The sequence below is a fragment of the Cotesia glomerata genome, linkage group LG7 (genome assembly GCF_020080835.1).
Source record: "Cotesia glomerata isolate CgM1 linkage group LG7, MPM_Cglom_v2.3, whole genome shotgun sequence".
Classification (NCBI taxonomy): Eukaryota; Metazoa; Arthropoda; class Insecta; order Hymenoptera; family Braconidae; genus Cotesia; species Cotesia glomerata.
The window spans coordinates 16,819,851-16,840,700 of record NC_058164.1 but is presented as its reverse complement, the minus strand read 5'-3'; the positions used below and the strand labels follow the sequence as shown (position 1 = coordinate 16,840,700).

The window sequence follows — 20,850 nt, the reverse complement described above, 5'->3', positions numbered from 1 at the left end:
GCCGTTCAAAAGTTATAAAAGGGTCACATACACACACACACACACACACACACACACATACATACATACATACACACACACACACACACACGCACATACAGACGTACGGACATCGTTGCGGAAACATTCGGGAAAGCTTCCTAGGACCTCAAAATGTCGAGATATGATGAGAACTCGATTTTCGAAAAACAGGGTAAAACCAATAACTTCTCGATTTTTGAAAATTTTCAATTTTCTTAGCGGGAAGTTAAAAATTAGGACGACGGTTGACCCTAAAGGCCATCCCTGCAACTTCCCGCTCATTTTGTACTTGAGCGCTCATAATTAAACAGTACGTTTTTGAGCTCGAAGAGCTCAAAAATATGATTTTTGTGTCATTTTGAGCTCTCTGAGCTTAAAACCTTAATAGCAGTTTAATAAAACACAATTTTTTGAATATTTAAACCACAATAACGTTTGAATAAATGAACCGATTTTCACGCGGTTGGCAGCATTCGACGCAGTTGTTGAAGCCTCATGAAGAATCTTTGAGTATGAATCTATCAAACTAGGAATTTCGGTGTGATTCCGAAAAAACACTTTTTTCGGTTTTCTTTCGACAACGATAACTCACGAACGAATCAACCGATTTTGACCGGATTGACGGCAACTGACGTAGTGTTTTGATGTTAAGAGCTGATTAGTTTTTGGAATCGATCGATAAAGCCGTTGAAAAGTTATTCCAAAAAAAAACATTTCAAAAAAAATTTTTTTGTAGTTTTTTTGAGATTTCTCAAAATCTACTGGTCCGAATCAATCCAAAGTGTATTAAAAATCTAAGTTTGGTCAAGCCCTTTTGAATAGGACTAACCGCGATAGAATCGACCGAGCCGTTCAAAAGTTATAAAAGGGTTACATACATACATACTAGGGTGTGTCAATTTGAGGCGACTTTTTTTTTTCAACGAAAAAACAGGCTGAAAACTTGCATGAAGGTTAGAAAAAAAGCCTGTTCAAAGCGGAACTCTTAATATTAAAATTTAGTGGTGTTTGTCCCTAATTTTCTTTTTCCCATTTAAATAACATAGGAAAAAAAATTCTTTTTTTTTTGTTTATTTTTTCAGCTTGGCATACGCACCTCATATAAATAATTCCATAGCATATTCTTTTAGAGAATTCAACGCTCTATAATAAAGGTCTCTTACAATTTTATCATAGAGATAGCCGTTCTACAGATATTCAAACGTAAACTTCTAAATGTATAAAATTTCGACTATTCAAGTATTAAACTGATACAAATTAATTTATTACTGTCTTAAAAATTATTTTTTCATATATAATTGGTTCTGATGCGCTAACATTTTCATAAAGCTAAAAGTAAAATTACTGAAAATTTTTTTCTTCTTTATTTCATTTACTGTAAGAAAATCATGACCCGAGTTGAATGAATTTAATCTTTAAAAAGTTTCACGGAATCATCAATTTATTACTCTACACGGAGAGAAAAGAAAAGTTCGGAAAATCGAAAAGTGCATGTCTCGTAATGCTCATTTATCACAAAAAAATCTGGATAACGGTTGACCCTAAAGGCCATCCCAGCAACTTCCGCTAATTCCATATCTAAGCGCTTAAAATTGCATTGATGAAGTTTTTGAGCTCTTCAAGTCAAAAGTCTGATAAAAGTTTCAAAGAACACTATTTTTTGAACTTTCGAACCGCAATAACTCTTGAATGAATTAACGAATATTCGAAGGAAATGTTTTTTTTACATAACGTCGACATTTTTTTTGGATTGTTTTTGATGAAATAAAATAATTTTCGGAGTCTAAAAAACCACTTCGATCGTTTCCAAGAACGTGAAAATGGGTTGATTGGTTGATTGATCGGTTTTTCTTTTAGCTTTATGAAAATGTTAGCGCATCATCAGAACCAATTTTACATATGAAAATAATTTTTAAGACAGTCATAAATTAATTTGTATCAGTTTAATACTTGAATAGTCAAAATTCTATACATTTAGAAGTTTACGTTTGAATATCTTTAGTACGGCTATCTCTATGATAAAAGTATAAGAGACCTTTATTGTAGAGCGTTGAATTCTCCATATGCTATGGACTTATTTATATGATATGCGTATGCCGAGCTAGAAAAATAAACAAAAAAAAGAATTTTTTTTCCCATGTTATTTAAATGGGAAATGGAAAAATAGGGACAGACACCTCTAAATATTAATATTAAGAACTCTGCTTTGAACAGGCTTCTGTTCTCACCTTCATGCAAGTTTTCAGCCTGTTTTTTCGTTGAAAAAAAAAGTCGCCTCAAATTGACACATCCTAATACACACACACACACACACACACACACACACACACACACACACACACACACACACACACACACACCCACACACACATTCACACTAGGGTGTGCCAAAATGTAACTTCCGTGAAGAACCTTTTAAAATTGGAATTTTGAGGTCCACTTTTAACAGCAGCTGTGTTTGGGCATTTCCTGAGATATTTCGGGGTGAGAGGATTCATTTGATTATTTATAGGATTTTTAACAGGAGATTTAATTGGGCACTTTCGGCAAAATTTTGAATTTTCACCGGAAATGCCCAAACTAAGCTTCTGTTAAAAAATTCTATGAAAATCAAATGCATCGTCTTACACCAAAATATATCAGGAAATGCTTAAACGCAGCCCCTGTTAAAAGCGTAACTAAAAATTCCAATTTTAAAAGGTTCTCCATGGGAGTTCCTTTTTGGCACACCCTAATACACACACATAAACACACACGCACACACACGCACATACACACACACACCCACACACACACATACATACAGACATCACCACGGAAACAGTCAGGAAAGCTTCTTAGGACCTCAAAACGTCGAGATCTGATGAAAACTCGATTTTCGAAAAACGGGGTAAAACCAACAACTTCCCGATTTTTGAAAATCTTCGATTTTCTCAGCGGGAAGTTAATAATAAAAAGAAACAAACACCTGACGACACAGCAGCTTCATCGATCGAAGCACGAAAAGAACAAACAGTCCCTAGTTCTAATTCCAAACAGGGCAAACAAAACACAAGAGAAAGAAACCACGAATTAAGGCCATCCTCGTCCAACCAGCTAGGGCGAACTTACGCGGATCTTCTCCAAGAGATCAAAACTAAAGTAATCTTTATGGACACCGACGTGGACATCAAGTCAATTAGACAGACGAAAAATGAGGGTGTACTGTTGGAAACGGGTCGCAAGACCGAAGACAACACCACTTTGGCCGAGGTGGTTAAGACAGCCACCAAGAGTATTGGTACAGTTAAGACGCTCACACTCACAACAATAATCGAAATCCATAACCTGGATGAAGTCGCTACTAAAGAAGAAAATCGTAAAGCGCTTGAACGTTTCATCACCAGCCTGGAGATCAAGCGCATCAACTTAACGAAGATCACCTCGCGAGGTCAAGGCGCAGCTTTCTGTGAGATCGATTTAGCTAATGCATCCAAAGTCTTGGCCAAGGCAAGCATCAAGATTAGATGGGTCAACTGTTGCACTCGATCGGTCGTGAAAGTACCTCGTGGCTTCAGATGCCTCGGATATAGACACATGACACGCTCCTGCAAAAGGCCAGATAGAAGCAAGTGCTGTTACAAATGTGGTGGAGAAAACTACAAGTCCATAGATTGTACTGGATACCCGAAATACTTTTTGTGCACCCCTGATAAAGGATGCCAAGGATAGCTAAAGCCAGATTTCTGATTCAGGAGTTTGTAAAGCATACCGTGCTGCACTAACGAAGCAACAAAAGCACGAAAATTATACGGGTATTCTAAGGAAACCTCAACAGGTGTGTGCTCGCACAGAACCTACTACCTCAACGTGTCTTCGAAAACAAGATTTACATCTGCTTCATCAGCAAACAACACTCAAACCTTCGAAGTAGAACTTAATTCACGGATCAAACCGATACAGCAGCAATCTGGATTGTAAGCCCACACAAAGTAACTGCCATCAACAATGGATGTGGAGCAGGATTTGTCTGCATAAAAACTTCAACAACCAATTACATGAGCGTCTACCTTTCACCTAATGAAAGGATGAGCGTATTTCGCCAAAAGATGGCTAACATTGAAAACCCTATCAGTGGATTCAGTGAAGTCATTGTAGCTGGCGACTTCAACGCCAAATCTGTTGAATGGGGAGTAGATTTCTTGGACACCAGAGGAAATGAAGTTGCAGACTTTACTGCTAGACTCGACCTCACAGTACTGGACACCGGAAACACCTCAACCTTTAGAAGATAGGGTATCACGAGTATATCCTCGATAGATTTCGAGTGAGATCACTGGGTACCCCAAAAATTGCTAGCAAGATCAAGAATTGGGTCATCTGTGAAGAGTACAGTGATAACGACCACCAACATATCACATTCAGTGCTGAAGAGTCTCCCATTCCAACAATGCAACAAGGCCCTGCAGAACGAAGGTGAAACGCCAGAAAGCTTGACCCAGAAGCTCTCTGAACGTCCCTTTCACGAAGCTGGTCAACCCCTAAACTTCATCCGACTCCCAACACCAGAAGCGAGATGGAAAGAATGGTGTTGACAACGATGAAGGCCATCATTACCTCTTGTGATAAATCTATGCCGCGGTTGAAAAATCGAGACCTGCACAGGCCGGCATACTGGTGGACACCTGAGATCACGGAACTCCGGAAAAGATGTCACAAACTTCGCCGTCGCAAAAAGAGCTGCAAAACACACCGCTACGTAAATACATACACAAACGAGTACAAGCAGGCCAAAATAATTTAAGCTGGGCCATCAAAGCAAACAAAGTGACGCTGTGGAAAGAAACCTGCAACGACCTCGAAAAGGATAACTGGGACAAAGCCTACCAAATCGTTGCCAAGAAACATAATAAGGCCATACCAGAAGCCCACAGAGATAATTTTATATTAACCCTAACAATACTTGTTCTGTAGATTTTACTATCTTAGATGGTAATTAATTTTATAAAAATTAGAATGATAAATATAACAATTCAAATTATAATCAGTACAACAATAAAATAATAATTCCTAAAATAGAGCGATAGTACCATTTACTATCGAGATGTTTACATTTACAAGTGGTTAAAGTTCCCAATGATAAGCTATTCAGTAGAAGAAAGCACTGAATTATTCAACAACATGATCAATAATATAATAATAATAATAACACTGACAAACAAAAAAAAATCGTGTGTGTCAGCTCCGACGCACGACTGGAGTTTACTCCTTACGAACGATTATATCAAATATATAGATTAGTAAATGATGGTAAATGGAATTAACTATTATACAGAGTGTCCCAGAAGTAACGGACGCCATTGTAGCATCTGATAAACAAAATAATTCTGAGACGAAAAGTCCTTAGCCATTTCTTAATCAAACGCATAGATAATTAATTATTAATTAAAATAACGTCCTTTTATGCGTTAGAGAGAGAGCACTAGTGTCAAGTCAAGTGCGTTCCAACGAAGACGCTTGCACGTGTGAATGTGTAAGTAAATATGTGTGACTACGTTAGCTATAGAAACTAGTTAGCCATACAGTTAGTTGTGTCTTTGTTTGGCACATACTTGACTGGACACTGGCGCTTTCTCTCTAACAAATAAATAGACGTTATTTTTAATTAATAATTAATTATCTATGCGGTTAATTGAAAAATGGCTAAGGACTTTTCGTCTCAGAATTATTTCTTTCATCAGATGCTACAATGGCGTCCGTGACTTTTGGGACACCCTGTATTACTCGAAGCATACATGATACATTTATTTTTATTAATTATGCAATTAATTCGTCAAAATAGCTAACTCTATTAACTTGTTAATATTTTTAAATCGCAAATTAATATCGATAGATATAAATAAAAAAATTAGGAAAACGGTTGACCCTCAAGGCCATCCCTGCAACTTCCCGCTACTTCCATACCTAAGTGCTCAACAATTCACTTATTTTTTAAGCTCTTCGAGCTCAAAAGGCTAATGGAAGTTTTATAGAACACTATTTTTTGAATTCTCAAACCGCAATAACTTTTGAATAAATTAACTGATTTTCTCGCGGTTTACGGAATTTAACGCAGTTTTTTGAGTTCTTTGGAAAATTTCTAAGCGTAAACTGGTCAGACTAAAAATTTCATAGAAATTCTGGAAAAAACTTTTTTTCAATTTTTTTCGACAACGATATTGCACGAACAAATTAACCAATTTTGACAAGGCTAGTGGCAATCGACGTGGTTTTTTGAGGTTAAGAGCTGATTAGTTTTTGGAATTGATCGGTTGAGCCATTTAAATGATATTTCAAAAAAACGAATTTTTGGAAATTTTATTTTTGAGATTTCTCAAAATTTATCTACTCAAATTTTGAAAATTAGTATGAAAACTCTAGAGGCAAAGGAACTCTTCAGAACGACGCATATTTCGATCGAATCGGATGATCCGTTCAAAAGTTATGAGAGATTTACACACACACACACACACACACACGGTGATATCATGATTTTCATGTATTTTGATTCGCCGAATATAAATCTTGAATTTATATGACTCAGATATCTTTAAAAATCTAAATAAATGGCAAAAAAACCACTAAAAATCAAAATAAATCAAGTCCGTTATGATAAAAATCAATTTTTAAATAAAAATAAAAATCTGCCATGACGGCATACAAGCCGTTAATCCAGAGACTCTGCCAGACGGTTCTTTTGCCCGCCATCACCACGTGGAGGTGCCCTGGTTACAGGCACAAGCATTCAAGCAAGAAATTAGGAATGCTTAAAATTGCGATGAAAAGAAGGAGTTCCGAAAATTCATCAGTGTACTGACCAGATGTGAAAGGTTGTATTGATTCATCTAAAATAAGTTTGAAAACTGTGCTTCGTCGTAATGGAAACATATTGGCACTGATTTACAATTTGCAAATCGTATTAGATGAAATAAAGTATTCGGAACATCAATGGAAAGTTTGTGGTGATATAAAATTTGCAACAGCACTGTCCGACTAACAATAAGGGTTCACAAAATATTCTGCTATTTATGTTTGTGGGATAGTTGATATCGAACAAATCACTATGTTAACGATGCCAAGTAAGAAGTTATTTTTGGTCCCCGAACAGAACCTCGAATTCGAACTTAATTTCAATTACAACTTAGGGTTTCTTGATAAATCTTAAATTGCACATTTTACATTCTTACTTTCTACACTTTCCTGAAAATCTTGGCGATTACAGTGACGAGTGAGGCGGAGGATTCCACCGAGACACCAGTGTAATAAAAATGATATCAAAAAAAGTATAATTAACTAAAATTTTTTGAGGATCTAGATCAATAAATTTAAAATATTTATTCCACAGATCGGATAACTTGTTGAAAATTTTTTATTTTTATTTAAAAATTGATTTTTATCATAACATTTTTTTGCCATTTATTTAGATTTTTAGAGATGTCTGAGCCATATAAATTCGAGATTTATATTCGACGGATCAAAATACATGAGAATCATGATTGATCTAATTTTGTAAAATTTTTTTTAACACAATATCTGGAATATTTTGCTTTTTTTGCTATTTTTTGCTTTTTTTGCAATTTTTCAGGGATTTTTAGAATTCACTTATCCCCTTAGTAAAAATGCTTACCGTAAGATGGACGGTGTGGCTTAATGTATATAGAATAAGCGAAAGGAAATTTAGTATAGACCGGATAGCTCAAATGGTAGAGTAGCCGACATGTCTTCGGAAGGTTCTGGGTTCGAATCCCAGTCCGAGCTATCTAATAATTTTTTCTCGCATATTCTATAAACTCACATTAAGATGATCCTCTCCACATTCCTTTCTTAATCCTTTCCTACCAATATCCTGTTACGTGAATGTGGAATGCTTCACCTAATAATTACCGTAACTCCTATTCTTTCCCGCTTCAGAGCATTATTTATATTTGTAAATGTAATATATTCTTATTAATTATATAGTTACAAATATAACAAATATAAATTATATAAATATAATATATTCTTATTAATTGTATAGTTACAAATATAAATAATGCGGTGAAGCGGGAAAGAATAGGAGTTACGGTAATTATTACGTGAAGCGTTCCACATTCACGTAACAGGATATTGGTAGGAAAGGATTGAGAAAGGAATGTGGACAGGATCATCTTAATGTGAGTTTATAGAATATGCGAGAAAAATAGATAGCTCGGACTGGGATTCGAACCCAGAACCTTCCGAAGACATGTCGGCTACTACCATTTGAGCTATCCGATCTATACTAAATTTTTTTTCGATTATTCTATATACATTAAGCCACACCGTCCATCTTACGGCAAGCATTTTTTACAAATATAAATAATGCTGTGAAGATTTATAGAATTCACAAAAAAAAATTTTAAATCATTTTAAATCGCCTAAACTACCGATTTTCGTCATTTTTTTCGGTATTTCAAAGTTTTCTCGAAAATTTGACGGTGTACGGGTCAAACTGATTTCAAATTCGGATTCAGCGGGTCGAAATACATAAAGATATACGGGTCCCGTCAAAAGTACTGACAATTTTTTTTTTTGTGGGCCGATGTAATCTATATTACTAAGAGTATAAGCAGAATTTTGTGGCCAGGGTATTTATATGATAAAATGTGTTTTTTTTATGGTTAAATTTGGTATCATTCAAAAAGTCTTGACCTGGAGTTATTCCTTTTTATGGTTTCATATCATTCTTACTAATAGTCAATTTATGATGATAAGTATTCAGGCTGCATTCGAAAATGCTCTATCTCTAGATACATAATTAAGAAATGACCTTGAATCTTGTGAACTATTGACATTTTTTATAATATAAGCTTATTCCGATGTTACACTTATCAAGATCTTTCATTTAATTACCCACATCATTTTTTCATATATTTATATATATATATATATTATATATATATTATATATATGAAAAATATATCAAAATGCATGTGGGTACTCAAATGAAATTTCTCGATGAGTGTAACATCGGGATGAGCTTACATCTTTAAAAATATCAATAATTAAAAAATAACCTTGTATCTTGTGAACTGTTGACATTTTTAAAGATATAAGCTCACCCCGACATTACACTCATCGAGACCTTTAGTAAAAATGCTTACCGTAAGATGGACGGTGTGGCTTAATGTATATAGAATAAGCGAAAGGAAATTTAGTATAGACCGGATAGCTCAAATGGTAGAGTAGCCGACATGTCTTCGGAAGGTTCTGGGTTCGAATCCCAGTCCGAGCTATCTAATAATTTTTTCTCGCATATTCTATAAACTCACATTAAGATGATCCTCTCCACATTCCTTTCTTAATCCTTTCCTACCAATATCCTGTTACGTGAATGTGGAATGCTTCACCTAATAATTACCGTAACTCCTATTCTTTCCCGCTTCAGAGCATTATTTATATTTGTAAATGTAATATATTCTTATTAATTATATAGTTACAAATATAACAAATATAAATTATATAAATATAATATATTCTTATTAATTGTATAGTTACAAATATAAATAATGCGGTGAAGCGGGAAAGAATAGGAGTTACGGTAATTATTACGTGAAGCGTTCCACATTCACGTAACAGGATATTGGTAGGAAAGGATTGAGAAAGGAATGTGGACAGGATCATCTTAATGTGAGTTTATAGAATATGCGAGAAAAAATTATTAGATAGCTCGGACTGGGATTCGAACCCAGAACCTTCCGAAGACATGTCGGCTACTCTACCATTTGAGCTATCCGATCTATACTAAATTTTTTTTCGATTATTCTATATACATTAAGCCACACCGTCCATCTTACGGCAAGCATTTTTTACAAATATAAATAATGCTGTGAAGATTTATAGAATTCACAAAAAAAAATTTTAAATCATTTTAAATCGCCTAAACTACCGATTTTCGTCATTTTTTTCGGTATTTCAAAGTTTTCTCGAAAATTTGACGGTGTACGGGTCAAACTGATTTCAAATTCGGATTCAGCGGGTCGAAATACATAAAGATATACGGGTCCCGTCAAAAGTACTGACAATTTTTTTTTTTTGTGGGCCGATGTAATCTATATTACTAAGAGTATAAGCAGAATTTTGTGGCCAGGGTATTTATATGATAAAATGTGTTTTTTTTATGGTTAAATTTGGTATCATTCAAAAAGTCTTGACCTGGAGTTATTCCTTTTTATGGTTTCATATCATTCTTACTAATAGTCAATTTATGATGATAAGTATTCAGGCTGCATTCGAAAATGCTCTATCTCTAGATACATAATTAAGAAATGACCTTGAATCTTGTGAACTATTGACATTTTTTATAATATAAGCTTATTCCGATGTTACACTTATCAAGATCTTTCATTTAATTACCCACATCATTTTTTCATATATTTATATATATATATATATTATATATATATTATATATATGAAAAATATATCAAAATGCATGTGGGTACTCAAATGAAATTTCTCGATGAGTGTAACATCGGGATGAGCTTACATCTTTAAAAATATCAATAATTAAAAAATAACCTTGTATCTTGTGAACTGTTGACATTTTTAAAGATATAAGCTCACCCCGACATTACACTCATCGAGACCTTTCATTTGAGTACCCACATCAATTTTTTATATATTTATATATATTATATATATCTATATATAATAAATATATCAAAATGTATGTGCGTACTCAAATAAAAGCTCTTGATGAGTGTAACATCGGGATGAGCTTATATCTTTAAAAACGTCAATAGTTAAAAAAGCACAGTGCAATTTAAAAAAAACTCATTATTTCATGAGGCAAAATTTTATTTATTTATAGTTCATAAGTCACAACAGTCACATAGCAACTGCAAGGTTGCTAGTAATAATAATAATAATAATGTGGTGGTGGACATAAACTGAAAATTAAAATTAATTTTTTTTTATTCTAATTAATATTAGAAATGACTTTTATTTAATATAAATATCAATTTGATGAAATATAAACTCTGATGGTAATAATTATCATCAAAGATTGTAGAAACTATTAATTTGGTTTTAAAAATGATTATAAAGATATTTAATCAAATTATCCTAGATAGTTGAAAATACAATCTTATAATAATATAACAGATGATAAAAATTAATATATTGGTGGTAACTGTAATAATTTATATCGTATTTATAATAATAAAAGATAGTATTCATTACTATTAAAGTATTTTAAGCTTTTTACAATACTTTGATGATAGTGTTTACCATAAAATTCTCTCCTTGCACCTAAACCTTCTACCATAACGAAGAACATTGTAGCAGAGCTGTTTCCCAAACACCCGCTGCGAAAAAAAAGGCACTTTACGATTAACGGTGAAGTCACACCTTTCACAACAAAAGAACTGCAAGACGCAGCTTACTCCTTCAAACCAGGAAAAGCACCCAGTCCCGACGGCATTCCACCGATCCCGATGGCACGTTTTCCACCATCTGGAAACGCCAGAGACTGGTTCTCCTGGACAAAGGAAAAGGAACCCCCTCAACACCTTCGTCGTTCAGACCACGTCTGTGACGGTACGGGAGACATGATTTATTGAGCTAAACTCGGCAACGAAAATTTCGGGAGTTAGATCGCCAGACTGGAGAGACCGAGGCATTTGTAGTGTCTCAACGTATTATAATTTTTCTCGTACGTCCTGCGAGTCTGATTTTCTATACTTCTACACTATCATTCCGTATCTCTTCACTTGCCTCCTAATCTTAACACGAGTGCCATAAAAATTAAAATTTTAGTCATCAATAAGTTGGCTTAACAAAATTATTTGAGAGATTAAGTTTTGTATGCAAAAACTTTATAATTCATTGTGCTTGTAGGGTGCTGCGGGACCACCTGGAGAACGTGGACCGATTGGACCAAGTGGTTTGAAAGGGGATAAAGGTGACGTTGGTATGACAGGACAAGAAGGACAACAAGGTCAAAAAGGTGAACCTGGCGAACAAGGAGCCTCTGGTTTGAAAGGTGATCAAGGTCCGCCTGGGCCACCTGGAAAAATTAATGACTTATCTTCTCATGATGTGAGCACATTTTTATATAAATTTATTAACTTGTAATTTTTTCATTTCAGCCGAATTATCTTTCGTAACTTGATAGCAATCAGATAAAAACTCTATAACCGTGATGTATGTCCCTGGCGGATCCGATTCATGGTAGATTTACGGTAAATTTACCGCATAGCTACCGTAGATTACAGTGGTTAAACCTCAAAGCTACTGTAGATTACGGGTTAAATAAATACATTACGGTTAAAATACGGTAGATGACAGTGAAAATACGATGAAGTATTTCGTATCTCGGGTGGTGGAGTACCGTCCAACATAAGGTATTTTTAAGGTATCTCACAGTGCAAATACGGTACTTCATCATAGAAATACAGTAACTTACTTAATTTGTATTTATCGTATTTGTTATTTACCGTACTGCACCGTACTTTTCCGTAACTATACCATGCTTTATCGCATTCTACCGTAATATGGATCCGTCAGGGATTAAATTGGATGGTCGAGATTATCATCGCATACAAAGCCAAGTAAGCATAATTGCTAATACTTTGGCTAGAAATTCAGTGCTAAAACATAAAATTTGAAGTGGTATAAGATAAACAAATTCTTCGTCTAAATAAGAGCGATTCTGCTTATTTGGTCATACCTTACATGATAAATGTAAAACCATTGGTTGTCTTTAAATTATTACTTTCATGTGCTTCAATATACAAAAAGATTTATGTATTGTCATTTGGCACCATTGATTAAAAGCTGTTTCAATTCTTCAATACTCACGACTTAACAAATACTTATCTATCTGTAGATAAATACAGTTATATAAGTGAAGTACGAGCAATGGAGGTGTGTTCATTATCTCTTTAAGTACCATTGCAAAATTTTTTGTGTTCCTTAAGCAACTACGCAGAAATCGGCAGAAAAATGTCATTTGCCATTTTTCTAATTTATATCTTTTCTACCCTGGCGGATTTGTGGTCACGATAATGGGATCGTAAAACGACGGTGAATGCACCGTGAATTCACAGTATCGATAAATGATCGTCGCTTGACTATCGAACGACCGTCGTTTGACAGTGAACGACGAGTATCGTTATGAAAGTTTTTCTCTATTACTTTAAGATTTTTATTCTGTATAGTTATAATACTTTACTCTTCAAAAAACCAAATTTTTACTTGGTTTCCCCGATTTTTTACCTAAGCAAAAATCGTAGATCATCAATTGATCGCCTATCATTTGACAGTCATTCGAAAACATATATATTGTTAAAAAACCGTAACTCGGTGGTGGATGCACAATAGTCTATAAGTGAAACGACCGTAAAACGAGCGTATAATGTTAGTAAGTCAGGAATTTTTTGTTACTTTAGCGAATTTTATGAATTATTATCTAGCATAATTAGCTGGGTGTCCAACTTTTTTGCAGTTAGCACATCTGAATTTATTTCTAGTAGTTTCATCTTTCAGAGGGCATTGTCCAGGCGTGTGCGACTCTCCACACTTTACACATCTAAACTCCATCTCGCAATTTGCAGCAGTGTCCCTAATTCTTTAGCATTTTAGACACTGGAGAACTCTATTTTTGCGAAGACGCTCCCATCTGGCTTTTAGTGAAAGGATATTTCTGATTTTGAAAAGTTCTTTTAAAAGTGCCTTCCAGGATTTATTATCCTTACCCTTAAAGTTAAACTCGGAAACTTTTAATATCTCAACGGACGGGATATTTTTACTTTTTAAGTTTTCAGTTACCTGTGCTGGCGAGAAATCTTCACTGATTCCTTTTATGAGAACCGATTTAGGTCTAGCACCTCTAGGGGTGAAGGTGTAGTACTGTATTGTAGCTTCCTTTAAAGTTTTTTTAATTGCTTCATAGGAGACTTGATTTATCGCTTGAACCGAGTGGAGCCCCTTTGATAAGGTGATTACAAAGGAATCCTGCTCTACGTTGGCTATCCTAATAGTGGTGACTGTTTTACTCACTGCTTCACCCGGGATGATAATTTTTAATTAAGAAAAAAATTTATTTTTCATATAAAAAAAAAATTAAATTAATTTGTTGTAAACAAAAACATTATTTATTTGTTTCAATAAAATTTACAGCATTATTTTTCCCGATGGATCTTGAGTCGAAAAAATGAACTTACATGAGCTTACATCAATTGTTTTAGTATAGTAGTTAAGTTCATGTAAGTTAATTTTTTCAACTCGGGATATTTCGGCTTAGATAGAGTTCTGAGAATTTCACACGAACAGAGAGCAACTGTTGTATGAGTTATCTCTCTGTTTCGTGTGGCAGGGGCTTCATTCCCTTCGATTTGTCGACGTATCTCGGATTTCCTCGGCTCCGCTCGGCTTTCCGACTTACAGATATACAGCGTTTACTTGTGTCCGGGCGCGCGCGACGCTAGAGAAGGGGTAAAAAAATCGCACGATCTGGCCACACTGGGTAAAAATTACCATTAATTCATTATATTTTATGGCTAATATATTAAAATAAAGATTAATGATACATTTCGATGATTAAATGCAATATTTTCGATTTTATTCAAAATCTCTCTTATCTAGGCCTTATTACCCGCCGGTACCTCAGATAAAAAATCTGAATTGATTTTGGAGCAGCTTCTATATATAGAAAAAGGAATTTACTAGAATCAAGTAAATAATTTGGAAGAATTTAATTTTCTTAATTTGAGTTGAAAAATTCTTAAACTAAGAAATTTTTCTTGGTTTAAATAAATTTTACTTAAGGGGTTATATCCACTTGCAATCTTGAAAAAATCAATTTTTTTGCATATATTGAATGTACAGATATTTGAGAATATTGTCCGAAAATTTCACATTAATCCGGCAAATAGTTTTGGAGAAATTAGCGTGTTTGTAAAGACATCAAGTGTTTGAAAGTAGGCAGAGCATAAATCGGAGTAGCAACTGCTTCTTATCACCCCTATGCCCTTGTCCATAGTTTTTATAATGTTTTTCTTTAAAAAAAAAAAAACAATATAAAAAGTTTATTTTAAACCTGAAAGCTGTATTTAAAAATTATAGGTATAAAGTAAGTAAATTTCGTCAGTTAAAATGAACTGCCACGTTGTCAAGTCGTGCAAGTCTTCTATTTATTTTGTCAGTGTGTAGAGTTTTGTGTATCAAAATGCCTCATAAATGCCTGAAGTTCTACTTTCAATTTAGACAGATCTGATTAATGAAAAATTATTAGAAAGATGCGTTGGTAGTTTTACGCAAAACAATAATGGAAATTATAATCAACTAGTATGGAGAATAAGTCCAATAATGAACCCATGTGGCTCTAAGATCGTTGAAATCGCTGCTTATCTTGCTGCCGGCATGTTCAATGAAGGAAAAACATTTCTTCTATATTTTATGAATGCACTAAGACTATCGATTGGGCCTAATGTCCATGCCTGTGTAGAAAAAGAGGACGCAGAGCGCATCTCGATCTCTGACAAGAGCGCAAGGAAGCACACGCGAGGGGAGAATGTCACGTAGACAGCAACAGTTGGCTGTATTATAAGCAAACGATGAAGCAGGTTCCCTTTATGGCCCTGGAATAGATGAATCGATGTAAGTTGGAAAAAATTTTTTTTAACTTCATTTAAATAGTTCCTAAAACTTTAATCGCGTTTTTCTCGAAACGGTGTTTTCAAATTAAGTGGGAAAAATTTCTCCGAAACGGCTCGACCGATCGGCTTGAAAATTCCACACGATATTCTTGGATACTTTTTTCAGATAACGATCGAAGGAATAAGGTTTCTGACAATAATTTCGATTTTTTAAGCCACTTAAAAGTGTAAATTTTCTTGAAAAACAACGCCGCCATTTTGTCAAAAATCAAAATTTCGACTATTCCGTCGACAATTACCTGCATTCATCTATTCTAAAAATAAATCTTTTGGGTTTTTTTATTTCAGATAATTTCGTTCAGAGATATCTTCCTCACCGACAGTTACCTTTTTGGGAAGATCCTCTAAGAGATTTACAACAGGAACAACGGAACCCAATATTTTATTACATACATCGCGATTTCTTAAAATTAATTAAATTCGCTATATGTACATTTATTCTATGTATTTATTCAATAAAAAGCCTCTTCATAACAAATTCACAAAAAAAAAAACTCGTTTTTTCGGACTTACAAGTAGATGTAACCCCTTAACCCAAGAATTTTTCATCGTAATTCGAGACAATGAAACTCTTCAAAATTATTTTCTTGGTTTAAGAATTTTTTTCTTGATTCAAGTGAATTTTTTTTTCAGTGTAGGAAGACACATCAGAGATCTATTTAGCCAATGCACCTTGCGTCTATAAAAATATAAATAATGATTTGACTTTATTCATCCACATGTATTTCTGAAGTTGTACAGAAAAAATCAAATATATTAATTATTTATAATGAGATAGTGAAATTTTTTTAATCCATAAATTGATAAATTTTAATTATAAAATTATTTACCGGTGACTGGAATCGAATCTGTGTGGTATTTTTTGATTGATAATTGTACTTCAAACACAGAGCAGCATTTTTACAATTTACTTTTTTAATTACAAAAATTATTATCTTTTAAAAATGATTGATACATTTTTTTTTCAAATAAACTCATTGTTAGATAATTTAACTAAATCAATTCCCGATACAATACTTAAAAATATTTAAAATTTTAAATACGACAATTTTTAATATAATGTAGCTAGGTAACACTAAAATCGAAGCAAAATATCGTAATTAACGGATTTTACGTAAATTGTGTACGAAACTGTCAGCTACGCATGACTACCCATCCCTGCCTAATCAAATTGTTATAAGTTATCAATTGTCCCTTGCTAATGCGGTTAGTATAGCATTGCATCTGTTTTGAAAAAGAAGCAATTGATTGCTTAAATTTACATTGTTTAAATTGTGACATTAAGATATACTAAGCGCAATAGCAAGATATAATTGCTGATAAAGAAAAAATATAAAAGCTAAGAAAAATATGAATCACTGAATCATCATTTTAACTATTTGAAATTTCTAAAAGCAGCCACTTTGGATCCCAAGAGGTATTTCTCGCGTAAGTATAGGAATGTTGTAAATTCGAAAGTGTAAAAAGTGAGAATTAACGATCAAAACATATTAATCATACTATAATCTGTGTATTTTACTGTACCTTGTAAACGTCTAGGTCAAAACTAAAAACAATACATACTTCTAAAAAATTCAGCAAACAAAAAAAAATAAATTTTTCAGTCATTTTTAACGAGTTGCATCTAAAAAAAAATTGGATCGAGGATTTAAAAAAAATTATTGTGAAGCTTCAAAACTTTAGTCTTAACAACTTCAGGATAAAAAAACGCCATTCGGCTACACCCTAAATGGAAGGTAGATTTCACAGAATAAATTATCATCTTATCCCAATATTGCCTGAAAATGGTTCAACTGCAGTCTTAACTTTGATAAAATAACTAAAAATGGTCAAAATGTCAAAGTTATAACCGTCAAATTAAAGGTGATTTCATAAGCGTTCACATGAATTCATCAAAAATTAACAATCTGTTTTCAATCGAAAGTTATACATCAATGAAGTCACAGAAAACGTGATTTTCACTATTTTGATAATTTCGAAGAGCTACCATTTCTAAACTTATTGACGAATTTCGCCCTTTTTGGGGCTCATGCAAGCTGATTGTCTAAGGAATATATACACTAAATTTTGTTGGGATCTGTTGAGAATTCTCGATAGAATAACATTGATGTCGGTTGTATACGGGGCATTCCATGCCAAATCACCGAGGTTTTGACCTCAGTCCTTTCGATTTCGCTGAAACTTTTTTATCATTTTCTATCCCACCAAATGCATTTTTCTGAATTTCTTCACGTTTTTTTACCCAACCCAAAAAAAGTTACAAATTAAAAAAAAATCGCTCTTTTTTTTATTGCTACAACGTTTTCACAAATTGACCTTTCGGCACTTTTTTAGTAGATTTCATAAAAATCTAACTATTGCATTACTCCTCATGACGGAACTTTTAAAAAATTTTGCTATATTTTGACTCAGTTCGTCGAGCGGATTCAGAAAATGCATATGGTTCAAAAGTTTATACATGTATGTATTTATATATTTGATATGGGTCCTTCCATATCAAATCGACCAATAGTTGGAATCGACCCCTTCTGATTAGGATGAAATTTGGTCACAAGTTTGCTTTTTTCATAAAACAAAGTTGTGCTAAAGAAAAAAATTAAAACATTTTTTTTCGAAAAGTTATGCAAAATTCAAAATTTCACCATTTTCAGGTTTTTAAAATTTATTTTGGTAATATCTCGAAAACTATTATAGTTACAGGTATGGACTAAAGTTAATTTTAAAGGGAATACTTAGGCCTATGAAAAAATTTTTTTTTGGGTAAAATTTTTGAAAAATCAAAAAGTGGGAAAATTTTGAAATTTAAAAAATCGTAAAAATCGAAGCCTGCTATGAAATTTTTGGCTCATTTTTTTTGACAGAGTACCTCTTACTAATCTTAAAATATCCTGAAATTTTCAAGTGGGTGTTTTTTTTTTCGAAGATATAAATTTTTGAATTTGGAAAAAAATTTTTTTTATTTTTTAAACTTCGGTTGATGTTAAGGAAAATAATTATTTAATTTTGTTATTCTCAATAATAATAAAATGCAAATATTATCTATACTACCATCAAGTTGGTCAACAGAAAAAATTGTAAATATTTGTAGCGCATCAACATACATGATAAAGAAGATGAAAAAAAAAGTACAACAAGATGATATTTTATTTATTCCTCATGAAAATAAAGGCCACTTTTTACTGAAAGCTGCTGAAGATAGAGTCCAAGAGTTTTTTAGAAATCAAAATGCCAGTCGAGTCAACCTTTAGCCAACGACTGATGACCAAATTCAGACACCCGAAGAACTTTGTAAATGCACGGAGAAAAAAATATTGTTAAAATGACTATCCAACATATCCATAAATGTCGTTTCCTTAAAATAACAATCCAGATTTCTGATTCAAGGATTCATTCGTAGAAAATGATCCAGTGGAGAATATTTCTCGAAATTCAAATGACAATACATCTGACTAAGAAGAAATTCTGCTAATGATACAAGAAACAATGTCTACTAATTTATCTCAGAAATTACAGTTGTGCAATTTTTTAAGTTCTCCATCTGAAATTTGTCTTTCGAACAGTGAAACTTTTACTTCAAAAGAAGTTCATCTATTTTTGGCGCATCAACACACACACACACACACACACACACACACACACACACACACACACACACACACGCACACACACACACATACACACATACAGACGTACGGACATCATCGTAAAAATAGTCAGGAAAGCTTCTTAGGGCTTCAAAACGTCGAGATCTGTTGAAACCTCGATTTTTGCAAAATGAGGTAAAACCAATAACTTCCCGATTTTTCAAAAATCATTGATTTTGTTAGCAGGAAGTATTTATTTTATTTTTTTATTTAATATACTTGCATTAAGAGTAAAATACATCTTTTAGCAAGAGGTGCCAAGGGCAATACACTTTAAATTATTATATTAGTATTTGTGTAAAATGTTGAAAATGCGAGAAAGCGGAGGATCAGGTTTTGGTCTGGATATCTCAATTAAAACGCAGAAATATTATTAAAATGAACACTATAAATTTATTTACACTAAATACAAGTTATATTTAATATGTTAGTTCGCGGATTGTTTAAATGAAAGCGAATAAATAAAGCACTGCGTGATTAATACAGCGAAGCCGGTTGACACGTGGTTGAGCACACTGCCGACACTGGAAAAGCGGAGAATTATTTTTACAAATAACACAATTTATCTGTAACAAACTAAAGCGGGTTAATGAGAATTAATTTAAGCAAATTAACTTATTAAATAAGCGAAATGCGGTTTGTTAGCAAAAAGCGAAAGTAAAGTAACACTAATGGCGACTTGTTGCAACGAAAACCGTGGAAGCGAAAGATAATAATAATAATGCGTCTTCTTTCTCGTTGACTTGGGGAAGACGGCTGATTGCGCATGTCTGCTGAGCAATCAGCCAATCACACCATGGCATGATGTCAAGCTAAGCTTTCATAGGCGGTTAGTTTTTGCGGGAACTAGCGGTAGAGAGGTGCGGCTCGTGAAATTGGGAGTCCCCCAGGGGCGACTTTATCGCGGCTGGGCCTGTTCACTGAACAATTTGACATAAATAAATCAAGAAAACATAATTAAAACTGAATCAAAATAAAAACAGAAAAATAAACAAAACCAGTAAGAAAGTAAATGAGTATCAGTTGTCATATAACACAAAAAAAGGTTGGAGTTAGGCGATGAGGAGAACGCAGCATTGGAGTTCTGGGGGCCGGTGTCAGGGTTGCAGGGCCCAATTACGGAACAGGATACATATATTCTTGTATAATTATAGACAGCCAAGATTTCTCTTTTATTATAAGAGTTGAGAATATTAATTATGTTTGTGTTGTCAGTTGTTAACTGGCTGATGTAAAAGTTTCTATACGGAGTATATAGTGGACATTTCATAAGGAAGTGCTCTATGTTATCTAATTCCTGGAGATTGCAGAGAAGACACATGTTGGCTGGATCAAGTTTGCAGGAGGTGTTTGAAAGTGTCAGGTAGCAGATGTACCTATTTGCCAGTCGCAGCTGGGCGAAGATACTTTTGATTGAAATTGAGTCTCTTGCTTGGAGATAGGCTGGTTCATGGTCTTATAGTGTTCTATTCAGAGTCTTGAAAATTT

General features: G+C 33.7%; 1 protein-coding gene across 1 annotated transcript in view; it reads left to right on the top strand.

The window, feature by feature from the left end:
- LOC123269695 (collagen alpha-1(XVIII) chain-like) overlaps positions 1-20,850 on the top strand; it is a gene marked incomplete in the record, with an annotated part of 201,774 nt that overhangs the window by 138,070 nt on the left and 42,854 nt on the right. Inside the window, 2 exon segments of the mRNA XM_044735531.1 lie at positions 11,898-12,098; positions 17,114-17,146. Of these exon segments, the coding sequence (XP_044591466.1) occupies positions 11,898-12,098; positions 17,114-17,146 (234 nt within the window).